Genomic DNA, 24126 nt, shown 5'->3' on the forward strand with positions numbered 1-24126 from the left:
CTCTCCAGTAACACAAAGTCAGAGTCAGGCACACACACACAAAGTCAGGCACGCAGACACACACAGGCACAGGCATGCAGTCAGGCACACAGAGTCAGACACAGTCTCACACAGACACACACACCTCTTTTCCTGTCAGAACAGTGAAATCTGAGGAGCTGCTGTGAAATGTTGCCCATTAAGCCTCCCCTTTGCTACCATCTAAGCCCATCTGCTGTTGCTGCCCTAGCTGGAATTTCAGAAGCCAGAACCCCTCGGGAGGCACTGAAGCTAGCTGCACAGAGGTTTGCACTTGCCAAAGAAAGCTGGAGGGGAGAGGCCCAGCTGTTTGGCTGAGCATGCAGGCCCAGCAGGACATGCTCTGAGAGCAGGACCAGAGGACCAGACTCCATCTGTTTACTCTTTCTTCCAAGCAGGCAAAGCCCTCATTCTTTGTGTTTAATGTTCTCTTCTAGAAACATCTTCTACCACGGACAGTGCAGGCAGGTGCCACAGGGAGCTGGGGCTGGGGCGGCTAGTACTGGCTAGATGTTCCCAAAGGCTATGCTGTGAACCTTCCTGAGGCTCTGCTGCTGGAGAAAAGGCCGACTAGCAAGCGTCTAGAAATATCCTGGCCTCTCAGGGTACTCCAGCTGCCATATTTACCCACTATCACTGCTGGGTAAAGGGCAGTTTACAGGTGTGGGCAGCACGGCAGCAGCCACAGCAGAACCACCTGCAAACACTCAGTTATCCCAGTGAACCACCCAAGCGCAGGACAGCTGAGAGGATTCCCTGGTTGTGCATTTACTGTCTGCATTTCTCTTATCTTGGAGAACAGCAACAGGCTGGTCAGTTTCACTTCCCGGTTCCCCTGCACTAGCCCAGTTCTCCCATTCCTTTTCACAAAGCTCTCTCCAGTCGATCGCAATCTCCGGACGCTGAAAGTCCAGTGGTGCAGCAGGGCTGCCACTAAGGCAGGCTCCCTGCCTGCTCCGGCACCACGACGCTCCCGGAAACGGCCAGCACACCCCACAGCCCTGGAGGGATGCGGGGGGAAGAGGGGACTCTGCGTGCTGCTCCTGCCTGCAAGCACCATCCCTGCAGCTCCCATTGGCCAGGAACGGGGAACTGCAGCCAATGGGAGCTGCGGGGGACAGTGCCTACAGAGAGGGGCAGCGGGCGCAGAGCCACATGCCACCCCCACCAGGGTTGCATTGGCTCCTTCTGGGAGTGGCGTGGGGCTGAGGCAAGCAGGCAAGCACCACAACTCCCAGCCCTCTCCCAGAGCCAGCACCTCATACCCCCTCCTGCATCCCACACCCCGACCCCCCTGCCCCAGCCCTGCCCCTGCTCCCAGAGCCAGTACCCCGTAACCCCTCCTGTCCCCCAAAACTCTGCCCCAGCCCGGAGCCCCCTCCTGCACCCAAACTTTCTCCCAGAGCCTGCACCCGCACCCCCTCCTGCACCCCAACCCTCTGCCCCAGGCTCAGTCCGGAACCCTCTCTCACACTCCGAACCCCTCGGCCCCAGCCCAGAGCCTGCACACCCTCCTGAACCTCAACCCCCTGCCCCAGCCCAGTGAAAGTGACTGGATTTCTGGTTTAAGGCATACACTAAATGATAGAAAAAACCCTGCTGGAGCCAGCTTTCCCACTGCATGGCCTGGGGTTAGCGCCTTATCCGCACAGGGATCAGGGCCAGGCAGCAGCTTGGTGACTCCTGGTAAATGCTCAGCCCCACTGGTGGGGCAACGAGAGCCCTGAGTACTAACGAGGTGAGTGAGGCAGAGAGAGCTGCTCCCATGAGAACGCTGGCCAGGTATTGTCTTGTACACAGAGCAGCCTATCCTTGTTATGGCAACCCCCAACCTCTGCCCACCCACTGCTCCCTGCCTGGCCCATGGCCCAGGAATCGGTGAAGGGATGGGACCATGGCAGGAGCTGGCATGGGAGCTCACAGCAGGTGGGAAGGGCACACCAGCGATGCCACCTGTGTGGGTTGCCCTGTGTTCCAGCACTCAGCAAGGCGCTGAGGAGGAGTGAGCACCTCTTAGCACTCTGAGGCTTAAGTGAATAAAACAGCCAGGATCCCTGGTGCAAACCACCTGGCCAGCCCCACTATGACATGGCGCCCACCCCTCCTCCCCACAGAACTAGAGGGGCCAAATCCACCTCCAGGGTTGCTGGGTCGAGAAGGGCCTCAGGACAGATGGACAGGGCCCCAGGCTGTGCTAAGACACACGTCTTTCTGAGTGCTGGGAGCTGCAGCCAGCCACCGTCCATCATCCGCATGGAAGCGGAGCCAGGAGAACCCAAGTACAGCACCAAGTGACAAATGCAGCTGGGGACCCATGTGCTCCCTCCAGGGCAAGGCTTTCTTGGATGGGCATGACCATAAGAACTGTCAGACTGGGTCAGACCAAGGGTCCATCAAGCATAGTATCCTGTCTTCCGACAGCGGCCAGTGGCAGATGCTTCAGAGGGAATGAACAGAACAGGGCAATTATCAAGTGATCCATTCCCTGTTGTCCACTCCCAGCTTCTGGCAGGCAGAGGCTTAGGGACACTCAGAGCATGGGGTTGCATCCCTGACCATCTTGGCAAGTAGCCATTGACAGACCTGTCCTCCATGAACTTATCTCATTCTTTTTTGAACTCCGTTATAGTTTTGGCCTTCACAACATCCCCGGCAATGAGTTCCACAAGTTGACGGTGAGCTCTGTGAAGAAGTACTTCCTTATGTTTGTTAAATCTGCTGCCTATTCATTTCATTGGCTGACCCCTACTTCCTGTGTTATGTGAAGGGGTAAATAAAAATTCCTTATTCACTTTCTCCACGCCAGTCACGATTTTATAGACCTCTCTCATAGCCCCCCTTAGTCGTCTCTTTTCCAAGCTGAACAGTCTCAGTCTTTTTAATCTCTCCTCATATGGAAGCTGTTCCAGACCCCAATCATTTCTGTTGTCCTTCTCTGGACCTTTTCCAACTCCAATATATCTTTTCTGAGATGGGGCCACCAGAACTGCATGCAGTATTCAAGATGTGGGCATACCACGGATGTATATAGAGGTATTATGATATTTTCTGTCTTAGCTCTCCCTTTCCTAATGGTTCCTAACATTCTGTTAGCTTTTTAGCCTGTGGCTGCACATTGCATGTGACTGACAGGTGTAGGTGCGACTCCGTGGAGATCAGTGCCGTTCACTCAGCCTCAGGCAGGCACTCCAGCACTGAGAGCGTTCGGGTTTGGTCACTGCCGGTTGGGCCCCACACTCACTGCAGCTTCCTGACGTGCGTCACGGCAGACAGCTGTTCTGAGCCAGGCATGGGGCAGGCAGTGCTGAGCACCACACGCATGCACACCCCCAGCCAGATGCCATTGGCCCAGTGGGACTATATGCTGAAGGTGGGGAGGGCTGGGGAGCTGGGGCCATCTCCTGAGGCCCCCTTGCAGCTGGGCTGGCTGCCAACCCTCCCACCAAGTGCTACACTGGGAGGTGCTTACAGCTCCCAAATAGCCCCCTCTTCGCAGGGGAAGTGTGAAGTGCCACCAGTGCAGCTCCATGCATCCCCCCTTATCCCCCACGCGCCAGGGGCTGGTCAAAGCAGCCTGCTGGTTCCATTGCTGCCAAATAAACCAGCTGGGACAATGTCTTACACTGGGCTGCTCTTCCCATGTCTTCCCGCAGGAGAGCGCAGACACCCCAGCCACTGCTCTCAACACTGTCACACTGCCCAGCCTGAGGGAGCCCAGCTCAGGCCTCCCAGAGCAGCCAGAATTAAGTCACTCACCTCCCAGCAATCCTTCCTTTGGGTGAGCTACTGGACACTTGGGCTCTGCACTTGCACCGAACCCAGCCCTGGGAGCGCAGCACACCTGTCCTGCCTGAGGGGGAGGGCTGCAGCTGGGTTTGTTAGCAACGGAGACGTGTGCATATGCGGCCGCCCAGAGGAGCGTGGAGGAGTGTGCGGCCGCCCAGAGGAGCGTGCGGCCGCCCAGAGGAGCATGTGTGCATGTGGAGGAGTACGCACGTCCATGCATGAGCATGGCTGCCCATTTTTAGGCTCTACCTTTTCGTTCTTTGCGTCCGTGTCCAGCTCTGCTATCTTAGCCCACTTCTGCCAGAAGTTGGGGTCATCCAAGGAAATGTCAGTTCTGTTCCCTGAAGCGACAAAGCTGGCCTGGGGATGAAGGAAGAGCCAGTTAACAGTCTGCAATGCATCCTCAGCAACAGCAAGAGAGGCTGTGTGCTCCCACCTGCACCCTGTCTGTACGGAGAAGGGATCACTACCAGCAACCTCTTCATTTGCTAAGGGGGTCCAGGAGCCAGGGTTGTTTCCAGCCCCCTGGAAATTCAGCCCTGGCAAAGTATAAGAGGTGGGACAGCCCCACCCTGTCCAGCAGCGCCCAGATTGCCAGCCTTGGGAGCACAATGCAGTACAGCTTTCATGGGCTCCCTCCTCTACAGCAGGTGGTTAGAGCTGAGCTCTGATGGCACTGACGTACGGTGCGCTGCACTACCCCTGGCCAGCAACGGGAGCATACAGCAGAGCCAGCCATTACCCCCTGTGCTTCAGGGCTACACCCCCCCAGAGTCAGGTCCTATGCAGCAGGAGGGAGGAGACAGAATTAGGCCACTGGGGTCCAAGAATGGATATTGAGCTGGTGTCTCTGCTCCATAGTCACAGGGAGGACAGCACTGCAAGAATAATGGCCCTGCATCTCCAGACTGCTTGCAGCCCCGGCTATCAAGCATGAGTGCACTGCTGCTCTGGCAGCAGGGGTTCCATGGGGTGGACAGATCCACAGACGCTGAGCACATGGCAGCAGGGGTTCCATGGGGCAGACAGACCCACAGACGCTGCGCACATGGCAGCAGGGCTTCCATGGGGCAGACAGACCTATAGACGCTGAGCACATGGCAGCAGGGGTTCCATGGGGCAGACAGACCTATAGACGCTGTGTACATGGCAGCAGGGGTTCCATGGGGCAGACAGACCCACAGATGCTGCGCACATGGCAGCAGGGGTTCCATGGGACGCACAGACCCATACGTTTTGTGCACATGGCAGCAGGGATTCCATGGGGTGGGGGCTGGACAGACTTTGGATAAATGTGCTCAGGTCCCCAGGACAAGGCCAACCCTGCAAATTCCCCTGGGATCTGTGAGAGAAGCTTGGCTCTTTCCTTCTCCCACTTCCTCCCCACAACAGAGGGCGCAGGCCTGGCTCAGCCCTGAGGGATCCAGGACAATAGATTTAGCTGGGGCAGGAGAGAACACACAGCCGGCCCTGCCACTGGGATGCATCTGTCAATCACTAGAAGGAGCAGACTCCAGCTCCCTCCCTAGGGCCATGGGACCTCCAGTGGTCCCTGTTGAACAGGTTCTGGACCGGGCAAGGTCTCTGTGCAGCCAACCAGTATCACTGGGGCCTTCATGACAGCCCTTTGTGCAGCTGTGGGGCAATGCAGACAATGACGCACATTGTTGAGGAATGCCTGCTGATTATGTTCAGCAGTGGCCTAAAAGAACTGCATCATGCCACTGAAGATGCCATCGCATGGCTAGATGACTATGCACATGCTAAATAAATAAACTGATGCGCGAGTGAGCAAATCTGCAGAGTACAAGGGATCTCCTCAGAACAGAGCAACATCTCCTGGAGGTTCCTGAGGCGCGGGAAGGATCTCTTCCAGAGCTGAGAACAGAACCCCCATCTCACTCTAACTACTAGAACACTCCCCCGCACAGCATGGATTGTGCGGACACCGTGAGAAATCCAAAAGCCTGGGAAAGGCTCCACAGGAGACATCCATCCTGGGTGAACTAGACAGAAGCCAAGCTGAGCTGCTCACACAGCCACCCCTTGCTGCCAAAGGCTGGCCACGACATTCCCTCCTACACCCGGCGCCCTCCTGTGCCGCCCCGCTTTCTGTACCACCTGGACTCAGCTCCTGACCTCAGCGGGGTGGGACCCAGCTGCACTGACACACACAGGGATGCTCAGAAAGCAACAGGCCAAGCCAAGACCAGGGAAACGAAGTCTGTGTCCCATCTGCCCAGTGCACCCCACCCTTGCCCTGCCAAAGAAGGCAGACAGCTCCCCAGGCAGTGTGCACGGCACCTTGGCAAAGGTGGAACCCTTCCCCTCCGACTGGATAGTGATCGTTTGGGTTCTGCGCTGCAGGATCTGATCAATATCTTCCTCGCAGAACTTGGAGCCTTCATCTTCCTCGTCCATTAAAGCCCCGTATGCTCCTTTCCGTAGCAAGTCTTCGACCTCCATCTTTGAGAGCTGCTGCACCTGCAAAAGATACAGGATGTCAGCACTGTGCCAGCTGCCCCAGAGCCGGGGCTAGGCTGGGAGTGCAGGCATGGGGGACGGAGGCTCCCTCCCCGAGCCAGCCCTTGAAGGAAGGGGCATCTAACAGTCCCAGAGCCATGGTACTAACTGGAACTGCAGCGCCCATCCCTGCAGATGGTGCCTATGGAACTGCGAGAGCCTGCAATGACTGTGCTAGACTGCAGCTGGATGCCCCCAGACACAGCCCGCTCCTGACCCAAGAGTGGACAGGGAGGGATCTGGGTGAGATCAAACAAATACACAGAGGGAAAGTGAGGCAAAAGGCTGGGTAAACCACAGCCCCTCTGCCTGGCTGCCCCCTGGAACTCCTGTTAATGCAGCCGCCCTTCTGGGCAGGGGACCTGCCCACACACTCGCAGCAGGGCTCTGCAGCTTCCTCTGGGCTAGGAATGATCCAGTCAAGGTACAAGACTTCACCTTCTCCACACTGGTACCTGGCCCTTCTCCTACCCCCACCCCCAGACACTTCCCTGGGAATCAGGACTGTCACATGGGTGTGACGGGTCTTTAAGCTATTTTGTTTATGATGCCATGGGGCAACTGGCCACCCCTGCTGGTCACAGTGCTAGGAAAGTTCAGAGTCCGAAATGGGAGAGCCCTACAGGCCCCGGCCCCCAAGACCCAGGCCCAGCTCTGTTACTGGAAGCTGTTAGTGTGCTTTCACACTTCCTGCTAAGCTGTCATGACCTCGTCTCGCTGGCAGCGCCGCCTGGGCACAGCAAGACCACCACATGCCCTCTGCTCTCTCGCAGGCAGTTCCCATCCATGGTGGTTAGTTTTGATAGCAGGGGACAAGGCACCTTTGGGTACACTCAGCTCCATCAATGTGGGATCTCAGCGCCCCCAAGATCCTGGGGTAGGCTCAAAACTCAGTCCTTAATGGACATTCATCCATCCAGAGCCACAATAAACCTAGCGGGGTGGAAGCCTCTGCTCAGGGCAAGCCAATGGCTAGATGAGCAACTCTAGAGCTGGGATAGCAGGGGGCTGCAGGTCAGGCCTGAGGGGCATTGGCAGCGCTGGGGGGCTGGGCTGGATGCTGCAGGACAGGACTGATGTCCATGGCAGAGGTACCTGAAATCTGTTCTGTCAGGGACATGGATCCTCCTCAGGGTCTGCATGAAGCCTTGGCTCTACACACTCACCCGTGCTGTGCGGGCAAGCGAGTGGGATCTGTCCTGCGCTATGGGCCACAGGCCTACTCCGGAGGCTCAGTCCTGCCCCCCTCTGCGCAGCCAAGGGCACTGGGGGCACGCACAGACACAGTCACTCGGGGGAACACGGCAAGGAGCCTTCCCATGGCAGACAGACAGGCAGCCTACCCCGTTGGTGCTGCCCTTGCGGTTGATGTCCTGCAGCACGGCCTTGTCCAGGCCCAGCTTGAGGCTGGCCTTGTCGAACATCTCGCGCTCGTAGGAGTTCCTGGTGATGAGGCGATAGACCTTCACGGCCTTGCTCTGCCCGATCCGGTGGCAGCGCGCCTGTGCCTGGGACAGCAAAGGTCACAGCGTCAAATACAGCATGCGGGCAGCATAGGCACGGCTCTGCCTGCAGCAACCACTACAGCAGCCCTAGGGCACAACGGGCTGAGCCCAGCCCTCACCCCTGCCCGGAGCACAACGGGCAGAGCCCTGCCTCCGCCTCAACAAGGTGTCCTAGCGCTGACCTGAAGGACCCACCCCTAAGGAGCCGCCTTGGCCAGTCAAGGGGCAGTGAGCGCCATGTGGATGTGATGCAGAGGCCTGTTCTGGACTCAGCACCCCCTGCACCTGAGCTGCCCTCATCTGGGGATTCCATTCACGGCAGTGCAGGCCATGCTGAAGCCAGGAAGCTCTCGGCGACCAACTCCGCATCCCCCGACCCCGCGGGGGCCATGCTGGAGCAGGCACCCGAGGGGAGGGAAGGTTCCCCCTGCTCCTGACCCCCCAGCACAGCTGCTCCTTACTGTGCGGCACTTCCAGCACCACTCTGCTCTGGCTGCCTGGGCTGGCCTTCTTTAACTGGCCCTAGCTGTGGGTGGTATCTTGTCCCGTGGTCCCATTGGCTGTCCCCAGCGATGGGCGGGGCCTTGTCCCATGGTTCCAGTGGCTGGCACACAACTCCTCTGCTCTAATCAGCACTATTATTCATGCAAACCCCCCCACCCCTCTCGCCCCACCAACCCCATCACGGCCCTGCTCTGCAATACCTGGAGGTCGTTCTGTGGGTTCCAGTCTGAATCGAAGATGATGCAGGTGTCGGCAGCTGTGAGGTTAATGCCCAGGCCTCCCGCCCTGGTGCACAAGAGGAAGACGAAGCGGTCTGAGTCCGGTTTGCAGAAGCGATCGATGGCAGCCTGGCGCAGGTTCCCGCGCACCCGCCCATCGATGCGCTCATAGGTGTATCTGTTCAGACAGGGAACGGGGGACACGGCCAGGTCACCATACAGCCTGCACCATGCAGAGTAGGGCATCTCATCTCCGCAGACCCAGCTCCTGGAGCTACGGGGTGCCAGCCACCAGACTCAGAGCTGCTCTGGCAGCTCCAGGACACTCATTCCATGCAGGCACAAGGACCCCGGCTTTCCTGCTCCTGGGGCCAAGGGCAGCCAACCCCATGTGGCACAGGGGCCTACGGGCTGTGCAACACCTGAGGGCAGGAAGCGCTGCCATTCTGGAGCAGAGACAGGGCCAGGGGCGGCTCCGTCAGAAACCTGTGTAGGGGCCTGCGCTGCTCAGAACTCTATGCCTGCATTCACAGGAGGCCAGCAGGAGCCCACACTGCAACAGAGGGGGCCATGACCTGGCCAGCAGACCCTGTGGCCTTGCCCCTGCCTGACCCTGGGGGCAGCGTTCTGCAGGGTTCCCTCCCACCGAGGCTCCCACACAGGAAGGCAGTGCAGCCTGCACCTGCTAGCTCCGGCCCCAGTACATAGTGGGTGATTGTGGGCTGAGGACACTCTGCTCTGCTGGTCATGATGGATGTGGCCTCCTGATAGGCATCCTGTGAGTTAAGCAACTCGCACAACCTGGGCTCCCTGGGGCCAGCCAGTGCCAGCTGTTGATTCCCCACCAGGAACCAGACTTCTCCTCTCTGTGGCGGCAGGGCCACTGAACAGCATGTCAGCTCAGCACTCGGCCACGAGGCTCCCATGGGCTCTGGGGAAGGAGCGATAGGCACAGGGGAGCCTTAGCCCACAGGGTCCTGTCTTCACCCGGACACTCCCAAGACGGGCCAACAGACAAGCCAGGGTGTGCCCAGGGAACGACGCTCTAAGATCTCTGGGCGAGCCAGCACTGAGGGGGGCTCTCCGGACAAGATGCTGCACAGTAGGAACAGGCCTCCACACTCACCACTGGGGCAGATGGTAGTGAGGCTCCCTGGGAATATTGGATAGGTGGGGCCAGATCCACTCCCATCCCCACCCCCACTCCCCACACGCTGATGGCACAGAGCCGTGTGACGCTGCCCCAGGAGGCAGACATATTCCCACAGGGTAAGAACAGAATGAAAGAATCACCCCCTTTGTGGCTATGGTACAACAGGCATGGGCAGGGTCCTGAGGCTGCTCTGTGCTGGGGGAAGCACACAGGGGTGTGCAGGGGCCTTTCTCCACAGCCTGCACTGAACACAGCTCGGCTACCACCCGGCTTGGGACCATCACTCATTGCAAACTGACCTCAGAGCTCACTGGCAGTGGGCATGACAGAGCATGGCACAGGGTGGGTAAGCCCCGCTGATGTAAGGATCCAGGAACTAGAGCCCAGGTCTGCAGAGCCTGAGATGGCTGACGTTCCCACAGTGCACTGGGAGGCCATGCAGATCCCCAGCCATGGGGCAGTGTGGAGAGCAGGCGTCGCAGAGACCAAGAGTGACAGCCCTCTGACTGGCCAAGTGTCCTATTGAACCCTGGAGGGTGCCCCAGGAAGTTGTCTGGGCACTACACGGACTTTGGGCCTGCTGCAACTCCAGAACTCCAGAACCTCGTCTCGGCCTCTGACCCTGGCCTGTCTGACCCTGGTTCCTGCCTCCAGCCTGGTACTACTGCTGATCTCTGATCTCCCACCCCGGCCTGACTTTGACCCTGAATCTTGCTAATTGAACCCCGCTCTAGCTCACTGACTGCCATCCCTGCTGTGTGGACCCCAGCCCAGCTGTGACCGCTAGGTTCCTTACAGTGGACAAGGCAGGGTGTGAGCACAGTGGGTGAAGGGTGTGGGCAAGGCAGGTGAGGGTGAGGAGCAGGGCAGAGAGGCTGGATGGGCTGATCCATGTAAATAACAGAGCAGCATCTCTAAGCCATTTTCCTGCCACTTGCTCTGGCCACTTCTCATCTCCCAGCCACAGCCCAGTGTGAAAGTAACTGGAGGGAATATGGCCGTGGCAGCTGCGACGGGGGGCTGGAGATGGGCAGAGAGAGGGGCCAGGAGCAAGGGTCTATGCAGCTACCAGGACACCCAGGATCTCCCCAAGAGCACCTGGGAATGGCCCTGACACTCGAGCATCACCCCGATCTACCACCACTCTCCGCAGTCTCCCACGTGGCTCTTGCCTGGCGCTCTCCACCCTAGCCAAGGGGGAGCTGGGCGAGACTGAGTGCTGACTCAGCGGTGCAGGGAGCACACCAAAGCCCAGTGACCTCTGCCCTGCACACCTGGCCGGGCTAAGCCCCTGGAGGCTTAGCACAGAGGGGGAGACCCAGCTGGCTGGGCTGCAGCGAGGGGCCAAGAGTCTGGGGTGGGCGAGTAGAGAATGGAGTGAGGAAGAGGAGGCTGCTGAGGACCAAGTGAGCAGCGTGTGCTGAAGGAGGAAAGCTGCGGTGAGCTGGCTGCAGCTAGCTGGGCCCCCCCAGGCGGCGGTGCTGCTTCGAGAGCAGGGCGTCGCCACGCTCCCCTGCACTGCACACCAGGGCACAGCCCAAGTTTCTTGCCCAGCCTGTTCTGTGTGGGCAGGGAGGGTCGAGAGGGCATGTGCCCAAGGACTGGAACACACAGCAGGGCGGGAGGATTGGGGAGTGCCAGGCAGCGCTGTACTGACCGCCTCTGGATGAGATAGTCCTCCAGGATGTCCAGGCAGCGCACCATCTGGGAGAAGATCAGCACCTTGTGCCCACCGGCGATCAGCTTGGGGAGCAGCTTGTCAATCAGCACCAGCTTGCCAGCCGCCTGGATCATGGCCTGCAGCTGAAAGTCCAGCGCCTCTGGGCTGTGCGACTTACGGAAATCTTCCAGGATTTTCTCCTCCGCCCCTACAAAGCAGGAGGGGAAATCAGGCCTGGCTAGAGCTGTGGCCCACCTGCGTTGCCCGAGCACAGCCATCCTTGCTGCCTGGGCACAGCTGCCCTAGCCCTGCTCTCCACTGTCACACACCACGGGGTAGCAGGCCCCAGCTGCTGCCAGAGCCAGGCCCGACACCCGAGCCAGGTGGTCTAGGAAGCTGGTAAGTGGCCAGAACTACGGAGAGTAATGACTACACCTCACTCATTGCCCCGGGGTGGGAGCTGCTGAAAAGCACCAAGGAGCCCCTCACCACCATGAGGCAGGGCAGCTGCAGCACTGGTGCAGCTCATGGTGCTGAGGAGGTTGGGCATCTTGGCGTGTCCTGCCCCTGGTGCCCCATGGCTCACCGTTGATGAGATAGGGGTGGTTGCAGCACTTGCGCAGCTCCATCATGGTGTTGATGAGGTTGGGCATGTTGTGCTGGTTGGCGCCCTTGGACAGGAAGGAGAAGTTCTTCTCTAGGATGGCCCGGTAGTATTTCTTCTGGATGTTGGTCAGCTCCACTTCGATGATGGTCTCCTGCTTGGGCGCCAGGTTCTTCTCCACATCATCCTTCAGCCGCCGCAGCATCATGGGCTTCAGGATTGACTGTAACTTCTTCACCTGCCCAGGACAAGCGCAGACGCACTGTCCCCCCCGCCGTGTGCATGGCAGGCAGTGAAGACAAGTGCAGAGCCCTCTTGGGGCAGCCACCATGCACGTGAGGTCTCTGTGCTAATCTCCTCCCAGGGACACCAAGGCAAGTCTGTTCTGCTGACACCGAGAGAAGACTTCTCCAGCTGCCAGCCCTGCAAACTGCACTGGGGTCTGAGAGCCAGGCTGGGCTGGGCTGGGCTTGGTTACACCCGTGCAGGCCCACTGCTTTCACCCGGGCAGGTGTGTGACTACCTGGCCGTGCACCCAGAGCTCATAAACACTTCTGCCAGTGAGCCTGGCTTCCTCCCCAGAGCCCAGCTCATTCCCAGGAGCAGGCAGGCCAGGGAGCAGAGGGTCTGAGAGACGCCTGCTGAGCAGAGGCCCTTGTGAACCTTCACTGCACAGTTCACTGCCTCCCTCTGAGCACCCAGTTTATACCCAGCTCCTGCCTAAAGTGAGCCTGCCCCATATGCCCCAGTGCGATTGCTCCCCTTGTGGGCACAAAAAGTGTTGCTGTCACAATGCAGACAGCTGCTCTGAACTGTTGTGAGCAGAAGGGAGGTCCAGGGCTCCAGTCCCACTGGGATGCTGCTTGCTTTATGGCTCCATGAGCCCAAACCCGCTGCACAGTGAGGAGGGGCAGACTCTGCAAGCTCCACCCAGGCTCTCAAACAGCAGCAGCAGAGGCCTCCAGATGGACACAACACCAGGGATTCCGGAGGGGGTGTGCAGAACCAGCTGACTGCGCATGGCAAGAGCCTACCCCAAAGGGCACAGCTTTTCCAGAGCAGAGCCACTGACACATGGATTTAACTGCCCCCTTTGCGTCTTTACATTGGGGAATGGAGAGCAGCAGGAAGGACGTGTGCACAAGGGTGATGCGTACGCATCCAGAGATTGTGCGCTGTATGCGTAGGGTCCGTGCAAGTGAGCATGCAGGGTGTATACTGGATGCAGAGGGATGTGCTGAGCATGCATGGGGTGTGAGAGTGCTGAACATGCAGAGGGGGGTGTGAGTGTGCACAGAGCATATAGGAGATGTGTAGAGAGTACAGGGGAGGTCGGGGGTGCTGTGCGTGCATTAGGGTGTGTGCTGTGCATGTGCATGCAGGGGTCGTGGTGAGCGTGCGGGGGCATGCTATGTGTGAATAGGGACTGTGGGGTGCATGTGGGAGACTGGGGGGGCTGTGCGTCCAGGGCATGCAGAGCATGCGGGGGGGTGCTGGGCATATAGGGGGGTACTGGGCGTGCAGGGGCTGAAGATATGCTGGGCATGCAGGGCCAGGGAGGGGGGCAGGGGCCTGGGCGTGCAGGGCCTGGAGGGCGCTGGGCGTACGGGCGACTGTAGATCTGCTGGGTGTCTGCGGGGTGGGGGTGCTGGGCGTACAGGGGACTGTAGATCTGCCGCATGTCTGCGGGGTGGGTGCTGGGCATATGGGGGACTGTAGATATGCTGGATGCGTAGGGGCTGTCAGGGGGCTGGCCAAGCGAGGGCTGTGGTGCATGCGGGGGCTGGGGAATGCTGAGCACACAGAGGTTGCGGGGGGCTGAGCACACAGGGGCTGAGCATGCAGAGGCTATGGATGTGCGGGACATGCGAGGAGTGGCAGGGGATGTGCTGGGTATGCGGGTGCCGTGGATGCTGGGTGTGCGGGAGCTGGGGATGCTGGGTGTGTGGGAGCTGGGGGGTGCTGGGCACGCGGGGGCTGGGGAATGGCGGGGGATGTGCTCGGTACACAGGTGCCGTGGATGCTGGGTGTACGGGGGCTGGGGATGCTGGGGGTGCTCTCAGGCAGGATCTTCGCTTGCAGCAAGGAGGAGCCCTATTGCCTTCGCTGGGATTAAAGTTAAGCATGTGTTTAATTGTGTTTCTGGATTGGGGCCCAGGTGTGCTGGGCCCCGCCTTCACAGCTGCTGGGCCCCACCCCCACAGCCCTGGGCCCTGCCCCCTGAGCCTCACTCCCACAGTCCCTGAGCCTCGCCCTGGGGCCCCGCCAGCTCCTAAGCCTCCCTCCCAAGACCCTGCCCCTGCAACTCTGAGCCCAATCCCTGGGCCCTTCCAGCCCCTGAGCCTCACCCCTGGGCCCTGCTGGTACCTGCTCCTCTGTCTTCAGGTCCCCAAATTCCTCCAGGAACGCCGTCTCTGAGGGGAACTGCTGGGGCTCCAGGAAGTTCAGCAGGCTGAAGAGCTCCTCCACTGAGTTCTGCAGGGGTGTCCCAGTCAGCAGCACCTTGTGTTCCTGAGCAGAGCAGGGTCAGGGCTTCAGCGTCAGGGGGCAGAGCTCATGCAGCCAGAGTCAGAGCAACGGGTTCAAAGGGGCTGGCAGGCTCGCCCCAGGGACACTCACTTGCCCTAGCCATGACTTCACTCCTGGGGCAGGAGGCCAGGGCAGTGATGCAGCAGACTGCAAACCCCAAGGGTCTGAAGGGCCACCGCTGGCCCAGGGCACTGGTACCGATCTGCTCCAGGTCAGCAGGCCCCCATGCCATTCCTGGTCAGGACACAATGGCCATGCACTGGAAAGTCTCTGTCCAGCCCTGACAGGTCCCTGTGTCACAGGATCAGCAGGGATGCCAAGGCCAGAGTGCTGCCAGGGCAGGGCTGCGGTAGCTCAGCAGCAGCACCGCGTTGGAAGCTCGCTCTGCCCATGCTCTCTGGAGAGGAGTTCTCCTCAGTGCCGCTGGGCCAGGCCCTGTGCCCCCACAAGAAGGACCATGGTCCAGCAGTGAGATCAGTGGACCGGGAGGCAGAACTCCAGGATTCTATTCCCAGCTCCACTGCTGGCAAGTCTCGGCACTGCTCTGGGCTCGCGTTGCCGCCGGCATAAAAGGGGGCTGACAGTAGCGACCTGCTGGAGGGCCCCATGTCTCTACAGTGGCTGGGTGGGGCAGTCACTGCCTGTACTTGTTCCTTGTACTTGTACAGGAGGCACTGGCCCAGCAGGGGCCTGGAGCTGAGCGAGCCCAATGGGGCCAGCTCCTCCAGAGGGAAATGGTGCCCTTGACTTTGGGTGGGCAATGGACAGTCGAGTACACCCAGCTTCAGGAGCCAGCGTGAGCTCAGGGCGAGCTCGTGCCGCTCCCCAGGCGCTGCGTTAAACACTCACATTTATCCCCAGGTCGCTCTGCACGCAGAGAGCAGCTTCAAGAGCTGCCGGCTAAGAGAATGAATGAAAGTCGGGGGTGCTGGGAGACTGCAGCTTTCCAAGGGCATCGTGCAAAGAGCAGAGGGTGAGGAGCCAGTGAGCAGCGCGGGAGCAGGGCCAGAATGAAAAGCAGAGGCTTGCAGTAGCATCCCATTAGCCTTGTACTGCCCACGCCCGCAGGGCTGCTGTGTGGGCAACCCGCCCCCAACATGGGGCACCAGAGAGTCAGACACGGACCCTTTTATGGCCCAGCACAAGCCCTATGACGAGTGCCATTCTGCAGTGCAGCAGAGCCTGCTAGCCTGAGCACACCAGCATGTTGGTCCCCTCTCCAGGGGCACCATGTTTGCCCAATACACATCCGGCAATAGTCGGCACTGATCTGCTTCTCAGCCTTCACCCCTCTGCGTCATCCCAGCACTGACAGCTTTGTGAGCTCGCTGAATACCAAGAAAAGAGCTTGTTTCTAGAGCACCTTTCATCCCAGAGCTCTTTACTTACCATTGCTAATACACAGTCTTTGTGCCACCCATCACTGGAAAGCAGCTGCCTCTAGAGTAGAACACAGCACCACTGCAGGACAGATGGGGCAGGGAGTGCTGGAGAACAGCAACTCCCTCTGACAGGGCAGGGGATGTAATTAGCCAAGGTGGTCTGGCCAGGAACTGAGGTCAATGTCCCTGCTCTAGTGAACTGGGCCACAAGACTTGTAATGAGCACAAGTGGTCAGCGCCCCTCTGCTAATGCCCTTCTGGCAGCATCTCACGCTGGGTCAGCAGCATCTGACACTGCCCTGGAGGGCCCCAGCCGAGTACCCACCAGGCCCCACAGCCTGAACTGGGGAAATCACAGCCCAGGGTTCAAAGGCTGAGGGCATCTTCCCAAGGACAGCCGTGCCAGTTGATGGGGAGGGCTCGTTCCCCTTCACAGCCAAGCCCTGGTTGTGCTGGAACAGTACCAAGATGTGGCTGAGTCCAGCCCGCTCTGCGCTCCCGTGAGTTCTCACCAGAGCCATAAGCTTCAGCCCCTCCAGCAGCTTGCAGTTCCTGTTCTTCAGCCGATGGGCCTCGTCGATGACCACGCAGCGCCACTGTATCTTCTTCAGCTCGGGGCAGTCGGCGAGGATCATCTCGAAGGTGGTGATCACCACATGGAATTTGAAGATCCCTGGAAGAGGGTTACCCTGAGGAGACACAAGCCAGGCAGTGCTTTATTCATGTCAGGCAGCGGGACACCCCAGACAGGCAGGTCAGCTAGCCACAGCTATTGGGCAGCCCAGCCCTGATCTGCGGCAGCTCTTCAGAGAGCCAGGGGCTTCATCAGAGAGGCATTTCGGAGAGTGTGCTACAATGTATCTGTGCAAGGGGAAGGCACTGCCATCCCAGGCCGCAGTGACACTGCAATGGCAGCCATAGGCCTTGCGCAGGGCCAGCAGGGGGACCAGCAACCTGAGGGTCTCCAGCAGCCAGAGGGTGACGCAGATGGAAGTGCTGGCCTCTTGGGAAGATGCCCTTAGGGACACTGGGACAGGGCTGCACAGTGGTCCTGACAGGCCACACCTCAAATGCAGACTCCCGAGCCCATCTCTCCTCACACAGCAGGCTGGAGTGCACATTCAGCCAGGACTCTCAGGGCCTCTCCCTGCAAGTGCAGGGGGCTCCCAAAGGGCCTGTATCCTGCAGACTGGGTTCCTCCTACCCCTCAGACTAGGTGCTCCTGACACTCCGAAACTGCAGGCTAGGTGCCCCCCAGCCCACCACATCCCTCAGGCTGGGGCCCCCCCAGCAAACTGCGTCTCTCAAGCTGGGTGCCCCCCCAGACCACCACATCCCTCAGGCTGGGTGCGCCTCAGCCCTCTGCGCCTCACAGACTGGGTGCCCCCCTGCTCACCGCGTCCCTCAGGCTGGGTCCCCCCGCGTCCCTCAGGTTGGGTGCCCCCTGGTCCACCGCATCCCTCTGGCACCCTGTGCCCCACAGAGATTGGGTGCTCCTGACAATCCACACCCCACAGGCTGGGTACCCCTCCCATCCCTAAGGCTGGGTGTCCCCCAGCTCTCCGCGCCCCACAGAGCAGGTGCCTTCCCAACACACCACATCCCACACACAGGGTGCCCTCTGACCTGCCGCTTTCCAGAATCAGAAAAGCAGGCTCCTGCTATGGAGGAGGCGAGCCCATTCTCAGCAGAGGAAGGGACCCACGGCATTCCCACCCTCCTGCAAGAGCAGTGCATGTCTTGGTTCGCATTGCGCCCCATCACTCGGGTGTTTCAAGAGCACCTTCCCTGCAGTTAGGGCAGCCCCGTGTGCTGGGCACACCCAGGCCAGTCGTTTCATGAAAAACTTTCCTCATGATGCAGAGCTAGGCAGGGAGCCAGGCTGCAAGGCTGACCCCAGGGGTATCTGTGACACTACACCCCATATTCATCATGGGGGTATGATTATGACATAATTATGATGCAATTTGTACAAGATGAGTCATGTGATGTGTCTAAGGAAAAGTTAGGATTTGCTGAATATGATTATCTTATTTGTGTGCATACTTCATTTTTGTATCTAAAGTTATGAATATTGACTATATATCTGTATTTCAAATGTAGTTACACCTGAGGGACCTCATTTGTAGGCAAGATGCTTCCAGTCTAGACAGCTGGTTGGAAAGGGCCTATTCAAGATAATGGGCCATCAGGGGAAACAACAGGCCTTAGGAGAAGCTTATTCCTCATCTGGTGAGCCTTCCTGAGAATGCTCCAGACAGCCTGTAAGTAATGGCAGCTATGACTCAGCAAGGGCATGTGACCAGACCACATGACACTGATCTCCATTTTTCCACAAATGGGGCTGAGAACTGAGGTTGGAAAAAGGGTTCCCGCCATAAATTAAAGCTATATAAGGTGGGGTGTGACATCACCTAGGGGCCTCACTTCCCACACAAGGACACTCCTGGAAAACCCCAAAGAACAAAGACTGGACTGGGGGAAAGGAAGTGTTGGTCCTAGGCTAAAAGGATTTTTAGCCTGTGTATGGAAACCTGGTGAATTGCTTGTATCATCAGCCAGGGTGAGAGATTGCTATTTCGTATCCAATCTATCTAGTATGTTAGGCTTAGTTTGCGGTTTTGTTTATTTGCTAGGTAATCTGCTTTGATCTGTTTGCTATTATAATCACTTAAAATAGATGGTTTTGTAGTTAATAAACTTGTTTTATGTTTTAATCTAAACCAGTGTGTCTTTGAAGTGTCTGGGGAAAATCTCAGCTTGGTTTAACACAAGCGTATCATGCATATTCCTCTCCACATTGAGGGAGAGGCAAACTGAATAATAAATTCAATCTGGTTGGGGTTTCGATCAGGGCAGGACAGTACAGCTTTGGGGTCCTAGGCTGGGGAGCTGGAGGTTGGCTGTAGCCTCTCTATTGCTGGTTCATGCAGTGCCTGGTCAGCCTGCATGTAACTGCAGCTGGGTGTGTTGTTGCCTGTGCAAATGCTGGTGGGAGTGTAGGTCTGGGAGCAATCTACAGCTTGTCACAGCAGCACAGTGTGAGAGGGAGCCCAGGTTGGTGAGTCAGAGGGTACCCCAGTCCCAGGTAGCACCCCAGAGGGAACCCGTCACGGCATCCATCCACAACCCCAGTGGCCAAGCAGGAGAGACCCAAGGGTCACTGGGCCATGGGGAGCTGAGAGTGGCAGGCACCTGCATGTCCCTGTACACCATCTCATACTGCTGGATCATCTGCCTGCTGATTTGGCTGCCATGGTACACGATAGCATTCATCTCCGTCCAGGTGCGGAACTCCCGCTCCCAGTTGGTGATGGTGGAGAGCGGAGCAATGATGAGGAAGGGACCATGAATGTCCATCAGGAAGATCTCAGAAAGGAAGGTGATCGACTGGATCGTCTTCCCCAGGCCCATCTCATCCGCCAGGATGCAATTCTTCCTGCAGATGCAGCACAACACACATGGGGACACATTACGCATGGGGACACATTTAATAGGCAGCAGGTTTAAAACAAACAAAAGGAAGTCTTTCTTCACACAAGGCACAGACAACCTATGGAACTCTTTGCCAGAGAATGTTGTGAAGGCCAAAACTATAACAGGGTTCAAAAACAAACTAGATAAATTCACGGAGGATAGGTCCATCAATGGCTATTAGCAGAATGGGCAGGGATGGTGTCCCTAGCCTTTGTTTGCCAGAAGCTGGGAATGGGCAACAGGGGATTGATCACTTGATGATTACCTGTTCTGATCATCCCCTCTGGGACACCTGGCATCGGCCACTGTCAGAAGACAGGATACTGGGCTAGATGGACCTTTGATCTGACCCAGTATGGCCGTTCTTATGTACACAGCATGTTGGGGAACCCACAGCACTGACACTGCCTGCCTTGCCACCTTGGGCAGGTCATGCCACCTCTCTGAGTCTGGGAGAACTGCAGACAGAATGGTCTCCCAGGGGGTTTGGAGGGGGAACTTAGGGCCTCTAAAGCACTACGAGATGCTCACATTAAAGGTAGTCCTGGGCCAGCCACCAAAATATCTGCACATTACAGACCCAAGGTCAGTGGGAAAATGCTCACACAACTGCTGTGGGTGCACACACAAATCAGGCTACTGTGCATGCAAAGGCTAACCATCTGCAAGTCCATCTGCTCCAGGTATTTGTGCATGGGTCAGTGCACAGCACTGTGCACATTTCTGTCTCTTAAGGGCATCTGTGTCCCTGCTATTGCCAGGGGCACACCAGCATGGCCAGCACCAACCAACCAACTACCCAAGGGACGCCCAGTGGAGTCCTCATTCTCCTGAGGCCTCACCAGCCCCAGGAAAGTACCAGCACCTACCACACACTTCATGCCATCTGGAAGGAGCCAACTTCATTGGTATTAAACAATCATAAAGGTAAAATTACAAAGAACAAAACTATATTGGTTGCTGCTGACATGCACCCTGACAGCAGGGGGAGTAGTGACCCATCAGACCATGGGAGTGATAAGCCCATTACTCCTGGGGGAATTCTGCACCACTGTGCCCACGCAGAATTTATGTCCCCTGCAAATTTTTTTTTCCTCACAGAAAACAGATTCTGACAGGGAGGCACTGCAATTACACCTTTTGCCCACCAGGGGCTGCTGTGGCACCAGAAAAGAGGGCAGCTGACTCAGGGCCGGAGCAGCCAGCCACCACAGAGAGGGAGCAGGAGGGCTGCCTTCCTCACAGCATCCTGCCCGCAGGGCCAGGTGAGGAGGTATGGGATATGTGGGGGCAGGCAGAGCAGGACACACGGGGCTGCTGGGGGGTCACACAGACTGGTGTTCAGAAGGGCTAGTGGAAGGCATAAACCGGGGCGGGGCACAGGAGCAAGAGGGGTGATAGCATGGAGACAGGGACTGATGGAAGTGGAGGTGCAGGGACACATGGGGAGGGGGGGAATGCGGGGTGTCATAAATATAAAGGGAAAGGTAAACACCTTTAAATCCTTCCTGGCCAGAGGAAAAACCCTTTCACCTGTAAAGGGTTAAGAAGCTAAGATAACCTCGCTGGCACCTGACCAAAATGACCAATGAGGAGACAAGATACTTTCAAAGCTGGGGGGGGCGGACAAAGGGTCCTCTCTGTCTGTGTGATGCTTTTGCCAGGACCAGAGCAGGAATGCAGGTCAGAACTCCTGTAAAGAGTTAGTAAGCAATCTAGTTAGATATGAGTTAGATTCTGTTTTGTTTAAATGGCTGAGAAAATAAGTTGTGCTGAATAGAATGTATATTCCTGTTTTTGTGTCTTTTTGTAACTTAAGGTTTTGCCTAGAGGGATTCTCTATGTTTTGAATCTGATTACCCTGTAAGGTATTTACCATCCTGATTTTACAGAAGTTTTTCTTTAATTAAAATTCTCTTTTAAGAACCTGATTGCTTTTTTCATTGTTCTTAAGATCCAAGGGTTTGGGTCTGTGTTCACCTATGCAAATTGGTGAGGATTTTGATCAGGCCTTCCCCAGGAAAGGGGGTGTAGTGCTCGGGGGGGATATTTTGAGGGGGAGATGTTTCCAAGTGGGCACTTCCCCTGTTATTTTTGTTAAACACTTTGGTGGTGGCAGCATAAAGGTTCAAGGACAAAAGGTAAAAGTTTGTACCTTGGGGAAGTTTTAACCTCAGCGGGTAAGAATAAGCTTAGGGGGTCTTTCATGCAGGTTCCCACATCTTTACCTTAGAGTTCAGAGAGGGGAAGGAACCTTGACACGGGGACAGGGACAGGGGTAGCTGAGTGGGGGTGGTGCAGGGATGGATGGGGGGAGGGGCAGATGTCCCTGACTGAACGAGAAAGGCTAAGGGTCAGCCAGGGTCTGCATGGGGGAGGCTCCTTAACAATCTCTTCTCCCCTTCCAAAAAAAAACCACTGTTCCATACCCCTCCCACCCACACCCAACAATCCTCCAGGATCACCCCCTGGGTGCCTACCCAGCAATTACTTCCCTCTCCCTCAGCTCCTCTGTTATCCCAATTCCCCCAAATATTTGCACTGCTTCCGAGGGGTGCAGTAAATATGTTTCTGTATTGTAGTTTAAAGGAATTATTACTCAGAGTTCTGTATTAACATGCCTAGTAAGGAATCTATTTGTCAAAACACATTTCCTGAATTTTTTGTTGCTGTTCATATGGTTACAGACATACCTGCTAATAGGTATTTTGAAATAAATTACCAAAATAATTGAAACTGGCATGATTATATAGTGTTATTTTGACAAATAAAATATGCAGAATTTTAGAACATTGTGCGCAGAATTGCTAATGTTTTGGTGCAGAATTCCCGTAGGCATAGCTCATGCATCTGCTTCAGGAAGCACCCTTCCCCTCCAATGGCACAACACTCCCCCTGGCCACTGACATGTGAAACACCAGCAGCGCTCCTTGTGGTGGGGCGTGCTCCGGCCCCTGCTCACCTGTTGTACCAGTTGAAGAGCAGCCAGTTCATCCCCTCCAGCTGGTACTCCCGTAGCTGGTTGCTATTCTTATAGTCCCGTGACTTCTCCAGTTTCTGCCAGAACTCAGAAGCGGGGCGCTCCTAGAAGGGGGAGTAGAGAGCATGACCCAGGGAGAAGAACAGGCTAGTGCTCAGCGAGGTATAGCTGCAGACTAGGGACAAGGGACAATGCTGGGCTCAGGCTGAAAAGGGAAAACTTGGGAAAGAGGTTTCAAAATTATTAGCAAGCATCAGCTGATCAACAGCAAGGCCTCAGCCCCTAGATCCCAGCACCTGATTTTCCCCACCCCAAACGTGGGGGATGCAGGGGATCTGGGTCTCAGGATCAGAACAGCAAGGGGCTGCAGGTCAGGACTGAGGGGCATTGGCAGCACTGTGGAGGGGTCTCAGGATCAGAACAGCAGGGGGCTGCAGATCAGGACTGAGGGGCATTGGCAGCACTGTGGAGGGGTCTCAGGATCAGAACAGCAAGGGGCTGCAGGTCAGGACTGTGGGGCATCAGCAGTGCTGGGCGGGGGCTCAGGATCAGAACAGCAGGGGTGGCAGGCCAGGATCCAGGGACATCAGAAGCACTTAACCAGCACTTGTGCTAACAGGCCTCCCTCTCCCCGTGTCACAGAGCGGCCAAGAAGCCGAAGGGTACTTTACCACATGTTTGATCTCTGGTGGGATCTGCAAGGTCTCGAACTCTTTGATTTTTCCAGGGTCAACGTCTTCCTCCAGCTCCCAGGTGCTCTCCTCATACGGCAGCGAGCACCATTTGACCAGGTAGTGGGTCACCTCCTGCAGCGCAAGGAGAGGTGCGTCGGAATCAGGGAGGGGGACATGTTCTGGAAGGTGAGGACCGGGGGCCACGCATTCTCTTGCCCCATGGGGTGTAAGCCCCCAGCATTAGCGAGCACACCCATGAGTGCCAGCCCACCTGCCTGCATGTACTGCACACACAAAGACATGCACTCACACACGTGAAGACATGCACATGAGCCTGCCTGCCTGCATGTACACACGTGAAGACATGCACACTCAGGCCATGCAGACCCAGACCTCTGCTCAATCCAAACCTGGCCCAAATATCCCCCTGCATGGGCTAGGCCCTCAGGGTTCAAGGTCTCCTCCCCAGGCCCCAGGTGCCAGGCGACAAGGAACACAACACACCATTCTCTGCAGGCTAGGGATCAAGGATCAGGCAGGGACTCAGTGCCAGCCTCAGGGGATCACCGCATTTCTAGCCCCCTGCTCCCAGCACTTCTTCCCTCTGGGTTTGCTGAGTCAGCACTTGGTAATAACTACCCTGGAACCAGTGTTCCTGAAACCCACAGCTCTCGGCAGGTCCCATAAACAGGTAAATAGACTTGCCTTCCCAGGGCACTTCCATTGAGCTCCCCCTGGGCACAACCTCTGCCCTCCCCACTGTGCCTTGCTCCCCCCGCTTCCAAATGAAGAGCAGCTGCATGCTAGGGGTGGCACTCACCTCCCCAGTGTCAGAGTCCTTCGTGTGAGCCACCTCCAGGATCCGATCCACCTCCACGTAGTCTGGGTTGAACAAATCCTCGTCAGGCTGGTGCAGCGGGAGGAGAGAGAGCGACACATTCAGTTTGCCTGCTGGGCCGAGCAGACCCGAGGGTGAAAGGGACATGGTCCCAGGGCTCCACAGTGCAGGGAGCACATACCGGAGCTGGCCCCTGCATCTGCCTCCAGGGGGCCACCAGGGAGGTGTCGGGAGAGCAGGCCCCTTGCTGCCCTAGAACGCATGAGAATGCTGGC

General features: G+C 57.4%; 1 protein-coding gene across 2 annotated transcripts in view; it reads right to left on the reverse strand.

Moving 5' to 3' along the window:
• The window catches only part of CHD6 (chromodomain helicase DNA binding protein 6), a 185338-nt gene that overhangs the window by 53318 nt on the left and 107894 nt on the right, over positions 1-24126 (reverse strand). For both annotated transcript variants that reach the window (XM_084646086.1, XM_084646085.1), the window contains 12 exons: positions 23834-23920; positions 23011-23145; positions 22322-22443; positions 19078-19321; positions 16395-16571; positions 14339-14482; positions 11954-12209; positions 11365-11575; positions 8537-8732; positions 7671-7835; positions 6109-6288; positions 4054-4164 (listed from right to left, as the gene is read on the reverse strand). In XM_084646086.1, coding sequence (XP_084502212.1) covers positions 4054-4164; positions 6109-6288; positions 7671-7835; positions 8537-8732; positions 11365-11575; positions 11954-12209; positions 14339-14482; positions 16395-16571; positions 19078-19321; positions 22322-22443; positions 23011-23145; positions 23834-23920 — 2028 coding nt within the window. The remainder of the gene's footprint in view (positions 1-4053; positions 4165-6108; positions 6289-7670; positions 7836-8536; positions 8733-11364; positions 11576-11953; positions 12210-14338; positions 14483-16394; positions 16572-19077; positions 19322-22321; positions 22444-23010; positions 23146-23833; positions 23921-24126) is intronic.

Source organism: Lepidochelys olivacea (genome assembly GCF_965140295.1).
Source record: "Lepidochelys olivacea isolate rLepOli2 genome assembly, chromosome: 13".
NCBI classification, from domain to species: domain Eukaryota; kingdom Metazoa; phylum Chordata; order Testudines; family Cheloniidae; genus Lepidochelys; species Lepidochelys olivacea.